The sequence below is a fragment of the Saccostrea cucullata genome, unplaced genomic scaffold (assembly GCF_032062105.1).
Source record: "Saccostrea cucullata isolate Sc308-1 unplaced genomic scaffold, CSIRO_AGI_Scuc_v1 ctg2363, whole genome shotgun sequence".
NCBI classification, from domain to species: Eukaryota; Metazoa; Mollusca; class Bivalvia; order Ostreida; family Ostreidae; genus Saccostrea; species Saccostrea cuccullata.
Genome location: NW_026918705.1, coordinates 86,894 through 101,506, shown reverse-complemented (window position 1 = coordinate 101,506; position 14,613 = coordinate 86,894). Strand labels below are relative to the sequence as shown.

Genomic DNA, 14,613 nt, shown 5'->3' with positions numbered 1-14,613 from the left:
TGAATGATAAAAGATAGGACTTTCATATTTCACATGTACACGTACATTACCTGTGACAATACCTGACTAAATATGCAATAATTTTAGACATCGTGACCTTGACATTAAAGTTTGACCTTCATGTGCTTTTAATTTTTTTTACATTAATTAAAAATTTTAGATTGGCCTTTTAATTTGAATGAAAAAGGGAAAGGGTTCTCATATTATGCATGGATATTACCTGTGACAATACCTTTTTAATTCTACATGTACTGTTAATTTTTCACCTCGTGACCTTGATCTTTATATTTGACCTATTTTTCAAAAAGTTTATCTTTGCTTAAAACTTTTTTGATTGTCAGAGAAGAGATATGGCTTTCATATTTGATATGTGCATTAGGTACCTGTGACAAGATGTTTCCGAAGATGTTATGATTTTGACACCGTGTCCTTTACGTTTGACCCAATCTATGCAAAAAATTAACTTTTTTTTAATGACATGAAATGGCGTTCATAATTGAAAAGTACATTATCTGTGGCAAAGTGTTTCCGAATGTGCTATGATTTTGTCCTCGTGACCTTGATCTTCAAGTTTGACTTAATTTTCAAATATTTTATCAGTGTTGCTAACGGCATCTCCCATCCACAAAGACATCGAAAGTGAGGGACTACAATTCTTTTGCTTGTTTGTAATCATTCTATAAGAATTTTTTTCTATCATGACTTTATAAGGAGCTTCTAATAAGATGAATTTGGGCTGTATATGGGTAGAATCATGTTTTCTTTAAATTGACAAAAGAGTATTTAGGCGAACAAAACACTTTCATTGAATTCTTCTCTTTGCCATCAGTCTAGTCTACGATTTCAAGATATTATCCTTTAAAGTATACGTGTATGAGGGTCTACTGTCATGTAAACTTTAAAACAAATCTTAAATTCTTCTTATTTCTGTACAAAATTCTGTTCTTGATTGTATCACAACCACTCCCTGAGAGATATGAATTGACCCATCTCTGAAATAGGATTTTTGCTATATTTGACTAATCGCTGCAATTCTGTTGTTGAAATTCAGATCTTAAATGATTTTCCTGTCTTTTTCACTTCAACATTTGGACCTTATTATGGTCTCTCTCTCTCTCTAGTTATGAACTCAGATAAGCAATTTATTTCCCGACTTACTAACCTACAGGTCAAAATGATCTGACAAGGGGAAATAAATAAACTAACTCTGACCATCTTCGAAGTCCAGTATTATCTTGATAATTTCCAAGAAAATATGAGATAATTTTGAGAGGGAAATGTAAAAATGGTTAAAATGAACGATTGTCAAATCTTTTCAGACATGCATTCAATAATTTTTTCATATTTTAACCTTCATAATTTTGTCACCCACATGATACAGGATTTTTTTAAATCGATGTGTGTGTTACGTGTACTTAATTTTATGTAATTTTACCCTGAATATTTTGATATAATATTCTTATTTATTACCATACAATATATTTGATGTCTATTATTATGGAACGAATGAGAAAAAAATATACACCAAACCATTAAAAGCAGGAAAGTATACTGAGTAATTGAAACTTAAAATAAACATCATGAAAACTCAAAAAGTAAATAAGTTGTTAACATTAATTTTTGAAACACGAACAGCTTTCAAGTACAACTTTAACTTTAACGAGTTTCCTGCTATAGGTTAAACTTTATGTATTGATCATGATAAATCAAAGTGGCGTAAAATTGTTTTACTTCTTTGAAAAAGTTTGTTTACTAAGAAACCGTAAGCAAATGTACATGTAGACCGATACAATTCATTTGAGTGACATTGAAAAATGCCCCACACTTACGGCTGATTTTCTTCATTGTTCACTGAAAATGAAAGTTTAAAACAGATCATTTTTTAATATAAATTTACTAATAAATAATGCCCCTACACTTCTTATTCAATCATTATATATTAAGGATATCCGATCCTCAGCCAGGGAGGATAACTCCAAAAATTAATATTTAATTTGAAATGCATGAAAATAAAGCTTGAAAATGATTTTTTTGAGAGTTTTTTCTTACTTGATGATACACGTTTCCAACTGACAGTTTGTGTACGATCTAATAGATAACATCGAAATCAACTACATGTCAAGGGATGTTTACTCCTACATAACACCCGATCCCGTCTCTGATGATTTAGAGGTTCATCTTTGCTCTATATGCTTCTAATTTGTATTTTTTGTTTGAGTTAAATATTATTGTAAGTACCCTCCATATTTCATGTTAAAGGATTTTAACAACTTCGAAAAGACATTAGCTATTTCTGTATCAAAGTCCTTATATATATAATTTCTCTTCCAAGTTTTTGAACCATTTTGCAGTAGCGGGTTTTTAGATCGTTATTAACTAGCTATACTGGATAAATATTCATAAAAGGAATCGTTGACATGCCGTTCAATAAGCTTGCTGACAACCGGCAAAATAGAAACCGCTATCACTCGCTTCGTACACTGGGACTTTTCTTAGACTTTGCTTCATTATATGAAGTATTCCACATGAATTTCATTTGATTATCATATCTAGTGTGTAATCAAAGAAATTCATCAGTTTTTTTTTCTTTTTAAAATGAAAAGTAGCAAAGAATTACAATACAAATTCAATCCATTTGAAAGTATTTAATAAAGCTTAAGTTAGCTTTTAAAATAATATTATTGTTGAGTAAAAATTGCTTTAAACACTTTGAAGCCTATATTTGGCTATAAATCCAATAGTATCAATGAATTATTATTTAAAATTATTTATTAATTTGGAAATAGTAGAGTTCAATATTTTCTATAAAATAGTAAAACTTGCAAATCATGATTCTTCAACAGAAAAAAATTCCTAGGTGAATCAGCTCTGGTATTCGAGTGCTTCTCCGTCAATGGTATAATTTACAAGCGCCTTGTAAATAGAGCCTGTCTCTTAAATGGTAAATTAAAGCATAATTTCTTCAGATAAGTAAACTCAAAGTTCTTATTCAATTAGCTGCAGAACTGTTACTGTAGCTCTTCGAAAAAATATATAAGGTATTGATAGACCGGAGAGCTACAGTGCCACCCATTCAAAAAGCTGTATATTTATTGCGCACAAAAAAGTGCGCTCGGTTCTGGATTAATTCTTCCAAATTCTTATCTCAATTGCAAAAAATATAGATTTCAATAAAGTCCTAACTCCACCATCAATTACTTTCAAAGTTTACATTTGTACGAAGCGCGTTGAACCGATTTTCTTGCAAACCAAAATGGCAGTATAAGTAGGCGAAATCTTCGATGATCTCAATTTCAGGGCCAGGAGGGCTATTAAGAACAATTATAAGGAATGTTTTGTTGTTGAAACAGTGAATGAATATGTTAGGAACACATGGTTAGTAATTTTTTTAGATGAGTTTTAAAAACATTGAGAAATAAATCCAGAAACACGCACTTTTTGTGCGCAATTTAATTATAGTTTTTCCATTGGGTGGCACTGTAACTCTCCGGTCTATCAATATATATTTTTCGGAAAGCTACAGTTCTGCAGCTATTATTCGACATGAACAATCAGTTCTTTGGATGAAATTACAATATCTGCTTTATTTTTAATTAGTATCGATATCGCTTCAAATGAAAAAACCTCTTCCAGCGCATGTCAGAGAGATTTGGGTTTTTTTTTTTTAAAATTTCGTGCAGTCTATCTATCAAGCAAGCTTTAATTTCAAATTTTAGATAAAATGCCATCACTCTTTATTAAAATCAAAAACTGAAAAAATAATTCTTTTTTAATAATTTATTTAATTTTATCTATTTGTGTACCAAGATTTAAATTGAATGCCATGGGATATGTTCAAGGAGCAGCATTTGAAAGAATATTACAAAAAATACCCATTTTACTTTCAATGGAAACACAATTTGATTGGTGAATAAGCCGAAGTTAGCACCCAGCTAAAAATTTCTACTACTGTATTTGGTATTTATTAAGGGAAAGAATTACAAGATATTTTTAATGCTTATCAATAAACCAATACAAATAATGGCATTATCAATCAAATATTTCTATAACATACAAGTAAAAACAAATAACATATTTACCAACTTTATTGAATAAACTGGAGAGAATTCAACAAACATATTGCACTGCCTTGGACAGAATGCCTGATATAATACATGTATTACAATGATTATAAGAAGTACAGCTGAAGATGTAGATAGTAGCAAAAATCTATGCTGCAGTTATTTTCTGGGCACTGTTTTCTGTGCAATCAGATAAATGTACAGTTAATATTTGGTATCTTGAATAACCTTGAAATGTCAAAATGATTTGAAAGTCTCATTCCCTTTTTCCTTAAGTATTTTAATTGGGATATCTCGATATCTGGATATTGGTCCTAATGAGTTCCAGATAAAGAGAATTGACTATTTGGAAAGTTTTGTTCAAACGCTTGTACAGTGTAAAGATAAAGATACATGTATTTTTAAGATACATAATTCATATATTAAAAACAATCTCTTAAATGAATATCACTTATTTTAAATATGTATGTGATTCTCCTCTTTTCAACAACAAAATTTGACAATGATCCATATTAATCGTCCATATAACACATTAATTCAACTTCGTTTGTTGAGTTAACTTTCTGATTCCCTTTCAAAGGACAACATATGACAAACAACGTTGAACCAAGCACTGGCAAAATTAGGAAATTCACAAAGCGTTGACATATTTTTTAGACAAAATAAAATGTAACTATTTTTACTATTTTGCCATTTCTGTAACATCCTTTACAATAAAATGACAACAGTGTGAACATTTTGTAGAAGTAAACAAGATACATGTAATCCATAAATGACAGAAAATTACATGTTATAATGAAATCAACTAAAGATTGTTTGAAAGTAATCACATACAGTTGTAGATCTCAACCAGTTTTTACAAGTCAATGAAAATGTTTAAATTTACATGATGTACATAAGCAAGAAAAATGCTTTCAAATAATAAATGCATAATTTGAACAATAAACATACTTTCATAGACGAAATCTTACTTATGAGAATATTTTTTTCTTGTTTTATCTGCAACACACTCAAAAATGCAGAAAAAAAAATCAACTACCTAATTCCACTTTAAACCACTTAATGTTAAAATAAATTAGTAACACTATTTTGAACATTTATTTACAACTAATAAACAGGTCACAATGAGCAAAAATTTCAGTTTCAAACTTAAGAACCACAAGTTTTAACCATTTATTTACAATAGAGATCACAATAAACAAATGCATCAACTAATCCCAGAACAGTGAACTGTATAAACAACATGGCACATATCACACCCATCATGAATCTAGATCCACCTCTACCGGTACCACCCCCACCCCTACCCCTCCCTCGTGGGCACACATACTCTGTACAAACTTCCAGGTGTCCTTTTCTGGGTCGTACATTTCCACGGAATTCAGGTTGGCCAGTCCGTCGTACCCTCCGATGGCGTACAGTTTTCCATAGGTGGCAACTAGGGCCACGCGGCTCCTCCTGACCCTCATGGAGGTGATGTAGGTCCAACAGTCTTTGACCGGGTCATAGCACTCCACTGTGTTTAAGAATACTGACCCATCGTATCCACCTGCTGCATATAACTTCCCGTTTAGGGAGACAACTCCTAATCGACAGCGTTTTGTTAACATTGGTGTGACATAACTCCAGGTATTTGTGGCTGTGTTATATTTCTCTACCTGTGAATATGAAAGTTAAATTCTCTGTAAATTTCCATTGTGAACATATATCAAACTGAAAATATGAACACTTTGACAAAAATTATTCACACTTTTACACATGCAAATGTTACTATGCATCATCATAGATTTGATTAAACTGCAAAAAGCAATTAATTGCTGTATCTTAAAGTATTTTATTACATGCCTATTCCTTTTAAAAATTATTTTTAGCACATTAGATATACCGGCCTACCAAGGATATTTGACACTTTATTTTTGAGAATAAGAAGTAAAGTATGTATATACATGCACCAAAATTGGATGTTAGCAACATCCCACACTTATAATTGAAGATGAAGCAGTACTTACAGAATCAAATATAGAGAGACCGTCATGCCCCCCACAAGCGTATATTTCTCCATCTAGGAACGCCACACCGGCAGCGCTCCTGTGTTTCAACATGTTGGATAGAAGAGTCCATCTATTGAAAGTATGAAAGAAATTCTAAAATCAATGGATAGTTCAATATTTTGAACACAATATTAAATACAAATGACTCATCTCTATATGACAAGTATTTATATTATATCAATGCACTGAATTTAAATCAAAATTTTTATTTGCCATGCTAGAAATTTTCACAAGGTTTACAACCTCCTTTTACTCATGAATATTTACATTTGCTGTGTTTTTCTGGTAAGCCGACTGTGAAATTGATTTGAATAACATTTTTGTGTATACTCACACATACAATTATACACAGAGAAATGTGAGCTAGTGTGACGTCACAATGAGACTACAGAGACAGAGGGCAGCGAGAAATTCAATCATTGAGTATATTTTTGATGCTTTTAAACATGGAAAATGTAAAATATAAGGAATATTTTTAGGTTTAGTGTGAATTATTGGTGTGTAAATCACACAGACTTGCACGTAGACAAATTTTCAAGAAGGGCTAGTATGCTTCATGAAATATGCCGCCGTGACAAGTCCTTGTCACACGGTGTGATTTACAAACCAATAACTCACACTAAACCTAAACATGCTAAAATGAAAGAAAAAGTGAGCAAGCTCACATACCCCATGCTCCCCTAAAACTCAAAGTGCTGAAAATCCCAGAAAAAATCGGAATTTCCCGGTAATATGCACATCTACAAATTGTGTCCTAAATATCTGCAAAGTTTGATGAAATTCTGTGCAGTGGTTTATGAGGAGTTGCGCTGACAAACTGTTCATCTCTATATTCAAGATATCCCCAAATATCTAAGTTGTAAAGTGCTGAAATTCCCAGAAAAATAAAGGAATCAGAATTTCCTGTTAATATGCACATCTACACATTGTGTCCTAAATACCTGCAATGTTTGACGAAATTCTGTACAGCGGTTAATGAGGAGTTGCGCTGACAAACTGTTCATCTCTATATTCAAGGTATGGCCAAATGCCTAAGTTAAAAAGTGCAGAAATTCCCAGAAAAAATAAGGGAATCGGAATTTCCTGGTAATATGCACATCTACACATTGTGTCCTAAATACCTGCAAAGTTTGATGAAATTCTGTGCAGCGGTTTATGAGGAGTTGCGCTGACAAACTGTTCATCTCTATATTCAAGGTATGGCCAAATGCCTAAGTTAAAAAGTGCGGAAATTCCCGGAAAAAATAATGGAATCGGAATTTCCTGGTAATATGCACATCAACACATTGTGTCCTAAATACCTGCAAAGTTTGACGAAATTCTGTGCAGCGGTTTATGAGGAGTTGCGCTGACAAAAAAGCAGGACTGAGGACTGACTGACTGACACTCTGACGGACGGGTCAAAAACATTATACCTCACGCAACTAGTTGCGTGGGGTATAAAAATTCCTATAACATTTCACATCAGGAATTTTATACTTGCATTTATCCCCATAATGGGAGGGATTTCTCAATAAACTTTTTACTCACAAATCTTTCTCTGGATCATAAACTTCCACTGTCTTTAGTGAGGAAACCCCATCGTATCCCCCACACACATATAGCTTCCTGTTCAAAGCTACCGCTCCTAAGGCACTGTTCAAACAAATATCTTAGTCTTATTACAAGAATATGTACAGAATATTTATATATGCATTTTGTTTATTAAGCATAAAATGAATTTCCTAGAAATAGATTCCATAAATCCTCTCAGAGACATAATGGCAGACATTTTATGAACAACAGTGAAAACTGTCTAATCTAATACCTTTTCAATCCAATACATGTATAAACTTTAATTTCATTTCCACTTGAATATTTTCTATGTTTTTTTTTTTTACTATTCAACAGAACACCCTATTTTGAAATACATTCTAGTGCATGTCATTATTTGATGATTAGACAGAGTTACTACACTGCTTTATCTTCAGACACCCTTACCTTCTCTTACAATTCATGGATGCCACCTTTTTCCATTTCTTGTTGCCCTGGTGAAACACCTCCACGGTGCTCAACCTTTCTTCTCCATCAAATCCACCAATAGCATAAAGTCTACCTATTGTGGCATTAACACAAGAAGAAATCATATACTTATAGCTTCAGACTTGAACAGAAAAAAATTCTCTAAAAAAATGTATATGAGGGATGTCAATTTCATGTGGATAGTTATGATGAGTTTTGCCACAGTCCCTAAATATAATATTTTGCTAGTTAAAGACTAAAGAGCAGTATTCCTTATTTTTTAAGAGTGAAGGATTTGGGTGAATTAGCTTACCGTTTAGGACAGCCACGCCCACCCTACTCCTCACAGTCTTCATATCCTCCGCTGAGTTCCAGATATTTGTGATTGGGTCATAACACTCCACAGTACTCATTGAATCACCTGTTATATAAGACCAAAACATCAAACTCTGTTTTAAAACATTTTTTACATTATTTGATTGATAAACAGTTGCATGGTAATTCTGACATTGTTCCTATCAAGTGTGCTTTGGTTCAAGCTGTGAATTTTGATCAAAAACTAGAACTCAATGACACTTTATTACTGATATTGGAAGAAAAGTTCTTTCTTGCTGCTCTTATGAAAGAGATAAAATATGTCATCCTCCTGAAATTAACATTCCAACTAAAAAGGAAGTTAACACTTACAACAGTCACTAAAGCAAATCTGATGATCTCATTTAGTACATGTCGCCCGCGTGGCGCAGTGGTTAGAGCATCTGCTCTAGAGTCACAAAGTAAGGAGTCAATCCTTACGTTGCGGGTTCAAATCCCACTGTGGGACGTGGAGACCGGTCCTTCAGATGAGACCGTATAAACCGAGGTCCCGTGTCACAGTAGGTGCTGGCACGAAAAAGATCCCTCCCTGCTCAATGGCACTGAGTGCCGAGTATAGGACAAAATTTGCAGCTTCCCACCGGCAATTAGTGATGTCTCCATATGAGTGAAAAATTCTCGAGAGGGACGTTAAACAATATACAATCAATCAATCATTTAGTACGTTTTGCCGAATTCAATAGCCCTGAATTTGCATACACTTACCTGAGGATGTCAGTCCACCTACTGCATAGATTAGCCCCGGTACGTCTGTACAGCATCGTGGACGTGTCTTAAAGGTCTGCATTAGGGACCGTCTCTCTGGCATCAAGTGGTAATCTTTTGCTTCATCTAACAAATCCCTGTATTAAAAAAAAATACTGCAACTTCAGAAGTTAAATTTCTTAACAAAATATTTTCTTTTACAAACTGCAATTCATGTTTGACCTTAAAGTTTTCTTAAGCATTGCTGCACAAGTATATTTCGCATGACTTATGCACTTAAGATACAGAATTATACGATAGATTCCAAAAGCTAGTTTTACCTGCATTTGAGACAATTTTTGACCAAATCTTCTGTTGCTACTCTGTCAGATAAATACTGTGGAGTCAGTAGCGGCAGCCTCACTTTCACCATTAACTCTGGCATGGCTGATCGTCTCTTCTCCTCATCTTTTTTAATCCAGGACAGAAAAGCTTCAAAAACCTTAAACACAAAATAACAAAAGGAAATGATAAAACTCTGAATATCTTTATAAAGATTTTGTATACTGTATAGGGGATTAATTTCACGGGTTGTAATTTTCACGTTTTTCTCTCATCTGACACTATCGCGGTTTCTTGAATTTGCAGAATTGGTATATATTATAAAAGTTATCTCCCTTGTCTATAGCTGTTTAATACATACCAGAGCTACATGCAAACGATATTAATCAGCGTTATGTCTTTATTTAACGAACAACAGGGTAGGTTAATATAAAATTGTTAGATTCAATGATAAATAATTAATTAAAACAAGTTCAGTTATTAAAAGTCCTTCACTCTATACGTCAAATGACTTTCCTATAGATGCAATTACGATGAGTGCATGTGCACCCAGGATCTTCAATACAATTAACGTGGTGAAAAACAACTGGATGGAAATAAATTTGCTTATGTATTTCAACGAAATAATATCTTTCAACATCTTCAGTAAGTTCGATATTTATTTGAACGATTTCTTAAAACCAAAATGTTGATAAAAACCAATATGCATGATAATGCAGGTAAAAATTACAAGTGGTAACATTAGTTACGAATGGGTAATCAAAACCCATGACCCACGTGTTTTGATTGATGAAATATGTAGTGTTGGCTATTAAAACAGCTATGAACAAACACATTTTATTATCTGCTGATTTGATTAAAGTAAAGCGTGATAATTAAAATAATTGAATGACAAGTACTACTCGTAATTAGGCTATCTAAATTTAATTCCTTGGTTCTCAGGCCAATTTTCTCCAAAACAAATGCGGGAGGGCGGCATTTTATTTTTCATTTTATTGGCAATAAATTAGATGAGGGAGGTATTTTTTTATTTTAATTTCCGAATTTTCTTAAACATAAAGATAATTTTTTTTAAATCACAGATATACTTTCCATTTCTGGTCAAAATTACTGCTTTATCCATTGCTTAACAACGTGTAAATATCGTAGGTAATGTCCTTGAATGTATTTTCAAGCGAAGTCCCTGAGCCAAAATCTCATTGTAAATGGCTACCGGAAGTGATATTTGAATACTAAACTACGAAAAAAATGAGGTCGGAAATTTTTTTCCCGGATTGGTCTTCGCAAAATCAACTTTTTATTTTATCAAAAATACAATAAAATCAGCAATGCGGCTACCTCAAAACAGATGCGCGCGGGCCTGAGAACCAAGATTTCAATTTTATTTGGCCTTACTGAAATGGGCATGTACTGCATGTACATGTATATCAACCGTTAGTAATCTATTCTCAAATTTCCAAATAAAGCATGCATGGAGATTATTGAAAATTTATTCACTGTTTTTTGAATTCACAGATTTATTCACACCATGAATATAGCGAATATTAACACCGCGAGTTATTTTCCCCTATACAGTAATCATTTTTTTGGAAAGTTTCAAAAATAATGTGAAAGATTTTAAATAAGGGAATATACAACAGCTGGTGTATTTTATTAAAGAGATTGAATTAAAAATTGGAAATTTGTCTCAGTAAGGGTTTTCTTGCCAGAAAATAGATCAAAACTTCATAAAGTCCTGATCAAGATCCTATTCTTTGATTTAAAGATTAGGAAACAATCTGTGCTCCTCCGAGAATTTAGGTGATATATCATTGCTAAAATAAATGGTGTACAGGTGTACATGTTCATACGTAACTCAGTCTAATACTACACAAACCTGTTCTTCAGAGTGAACATTGAGTTCATCTCGAGATATAATCTCCATAACCTCCCCCTTGTTGAGATTCAGAAATTCTTCCATCGCCATCACCTCTTTGAAATGTTTCTGTATGTACTTATTTGTGTACTCCACTAAGGACTGGCACATAAACTGGTCCCCAAACGACCGGATCCCCAAAACGTTTGTTGGATGTAAACTGAAAGATGAACATTTATGTTGAAATATTACATGGAAGAAAACAGTCTATTTATAAGTTTATCAATAAGAAACGCTTTGTTAAGTATATGTAATACTCAAATCTGTAAAATATTCTATGCAAATAAAAAAATCAGTTTTAATTAAATGCTTTTCCAGATGAGTAAATGCATCTACAATGCTTTACATTTATAAACTATTTAATGTATCATGATGTTAATATTGACTTGCATGACTCAGTATCTAAAACTTAATTGATTTGTACCCAGACTGATGAGAAGCTTGTATACATTACCAGTTTAGATGAGTAATCAGAGAAACGGTTACCTCTTTTTCAGGAAATCACAACAGGCCTCCTTGACAGACTGTAGATGGAGGAAGCTAGCCCCCACTAACAGAGACTGGACATTGTTAGAGTCAATCTCCACACTCCCATTGTAGGCAAAGTTCACCAAAGCCTCCAGAGCACTGAATGAGAAAACAGAGGTGTTTCATGCATAATATTTTCAGAAATTTATATACTCATGGTTAGTCTGAAGTCAAGCTGAATTTATCATAAGGAAAGACCTTATAGAGACTCGATGATGCAATTTTTTTTTAAATTTGAAAAAATTAAGCCACAAATAAAAAAGAAATCACCATCAGACAATCTTTTAAAAATTCTTTGTTCTATCCAAACCAACTGGCTAAAAATGGCCCAACTACAACTTTTCTTAAACTTCTAGGAAACAATTTAATAATAAAAAAAAAAGATCCCCGAGATTCCATCCTGTCAATATGTTTGTTGAAGTTTTTCTGAAAAAATCCACCCCTACCTACTAACCCATTGTCTTCTCCTTTAGATTGGGAGAGGGCAAACAGACATTATCTCAAAGATAGCCTCATGCATGCTTTTATTATATTTTTTTTTCTTTTTTATGGTAAAGAGTGTGAAATAGCATGCTAATTTGCATGCATATGGTACCTGAATTACCTATATCGGAAAACATTTATCACATTGCAGTACTTTATGTGAAGACATACCTGGGATCGATGCCTTGCATTGTAATTTCATTCTGTTTTGATTCTACCATGTCATGTGTAAACATGGCATGGAAATACGGGATACTCGCAGCCAAGACAATCCGATGTGCTGTGAACTTCCTGTCTCCCACCTGCTCAGAATAAAACACCTTTATATGTTAATTACAACATAAATAACAGAGAGTTAGGACGTCAAAAAAAATTATGAATAATGGGTTCATTTTGCCTAAATCTAGATATCCCAAATTAAAATTATTTTGTGTCTTTGGGTGGTACATGTATAAGACATTACCTAATTTAAATTAAAGGTGTGTTAATTATGTACAATATAATCCTTTGTTGCCATATAAGGGTTTTACAAATTCTGTCAAAGACATCATCAATTATAAAAAAATTTCTGATAAAAATTTCAAAGTTCAAAATATGATAATGTCAGTGCAGTTAAGTATAACGCTCTCTTTGTAATAGGATGGTCATTGGTTAAACCAACTTAAGTTCATCCAAAATCCTTCAATGAAAGTGTATATTTGGAGAGGCAGATTTTTAACATTCAAAGAGCTAGTCTACATATAGAAACCTATTCACAAGTCTCATCAATGATAAATCATTTAATTACCCTATCCCATTGCAAATATCAATATACAGAAATAATGGATTCGATACTACAGGAAGAAGTCTCTAGCAAGAGCTCAATTACAGTAGAAGAGTGTCATAATTTTAATTTTATATACGAAACCGACATATATAGATTAACTAATAATTTATTACAAGCCTACCTAGCTCATGATTCATAACAATTTTTTTTTTCATCAAACCTACAATTAAGTTCAACACTGTATGGCTGGAACATGAACTGAAAAGCAATGTACCTTTGTAATAATTTTTCTGTGTGGCTGGTCACAAAATAGCCTGCAAACATATCTGTATCTTATAACCAATGTCCTGAACTAGTGACCTGAAACACTATCAGTCTACCTGTACAAATAAAGGAGTTATTGATATTTGTCACACCGTTATTCTTCATTGACATTTTGTAAGAAATGTTCTGGCAGAAGTTGTAAAATTAAACGTTTGACTATCATTTTTTTTATACACTGCTTCCTTTAGTTTTACATTAATATAATTTTGTACCTACAATGAATCATTGTATGACTATGAATTAGAATATGACGCAGCGGAACAGACTACAATAATAATCATTTGTTTGCAAACTCCCATAGGTATCTCTATTTATCTTAAATTTAACGATAAAAAACTGACTGAGTTGCAAAGCTAAATGATTTTCCAGCTAAACACATAACAGATATCCTTTATCGGGTGTGAAACTGAAAGATGGCGGGATAATGATCATCACCTTCAATGTAACATCACAGAGTTTCCCCTGTCTTCGAATATCTTCAAACATGGGAAATGCACATTTAGGCAAGTCCTCCTTGATAAAACGAACTACAGAGTCTTCTGCCATCCTGTCAATCGAGCTGGGGAGACAACAATCCGCCTTTAACTTTTTACTCATCTACTTCCATCTCTTTGTTGACATTATTGACTCGATGTGGTGCGTTCGATTATAGATAGGTCGTTCGTTTACCAAGTTACATCAAACCACTTCTTTTGGTTTTAAAAAAGAAATATTGTAAAAACAAAGCATCAGTTCCAGTTTAATTGATAAAATGTTGTTTCCCTTTGCTCTGTTGCAATTAGTTCGTATAAATTTACCAGATCAGACCCAAAATACACGGAAAGGAGGGGGGGGGGGTTCTCTTAAATTTTCGCTGCAGATAAGGACATTCTGGCATTGTTTCTTTAAATATTTTTTTGTTTAGATGATGCCCCTCAACTGTTACATGCACTCAATGGGTATTTTTCAAATCTTTAATATTTCTTTTACCTATTTCTAGCACAAGTACTGCAAATTTGCAAATTACAAAAAAAAAATTAAAAATAAATTTTTCTTAAATTCAGTCAGGTGATCTCCTCCAAATCACATTGATCACTGTTGATG

The 14,613-nt window shown here is 32.9% G+C and overlaps 1 protein-coding gene across 1 annotated transcript; it reads right to left on the bottom strand.

Annotated features, from left to right (window-relative positions):
• Nucleotides 1-4,070: 4,070 nt before the first annotated feature.
• On the bottom strand, nucleotides 4,071-14,169 carry LOC134269907 (kelch-like protein 18). The gene is made up of 11 exons (XM_062752091.1): nucleotides 13,966-14,169; nucleotides 12,612-12,742; nucleotides 11,916-12,056; nucleotides 11,391-11,589; nucleotides 9,514-9,674; nucleotides 9,194-9,330; nucleotides 8,427-8,534; nucleotides 8,093-8,207; nucleotides 7,643-7,747; nucleotides 6,071-6,182; nucleotides 4,071-5,719 (listed from the first exon to the last, which is right to left on the bottom strand). Exons 1-11 carry the CDS (start codon nucleotides 14,125-14,127, stop codon nucleotides 5,324-5,326), a joined length of 1,767 nt encoding a protein of 588 aa, XP_062608075.1. The 5' UTR covers nucleotides 14,128-14,169; the 3' UTR covers nucleotides 4,071-5,323.
• Between the last annotated feature and the right edge of the window lie 444 nt (nucleotides 14,170-14,613).

Coding starts and splice junctions, on each gene's coding strand:
- LOC134269907 (XM_062752091.1), bottom strand. CDS start 14,127: ATGAGTAAAAAGTTAAAGGCGGATTGTTGTCTCCCCAGCTCGATTGAC. Junction 9,331..9,513: donor AAAAATTGTCTCAAATGCAG/GTAAAACTAGCT, acceptor TTTTTAATACAG/GGATTTGTTAGATGAAGCAA. Junction 5,720..6,070: donor GTCTCTCTATATTTGATTCT/GTAAGTACTGCT, acceptor TCATATTCACAG/GTAGAGAAATATAACACAGC.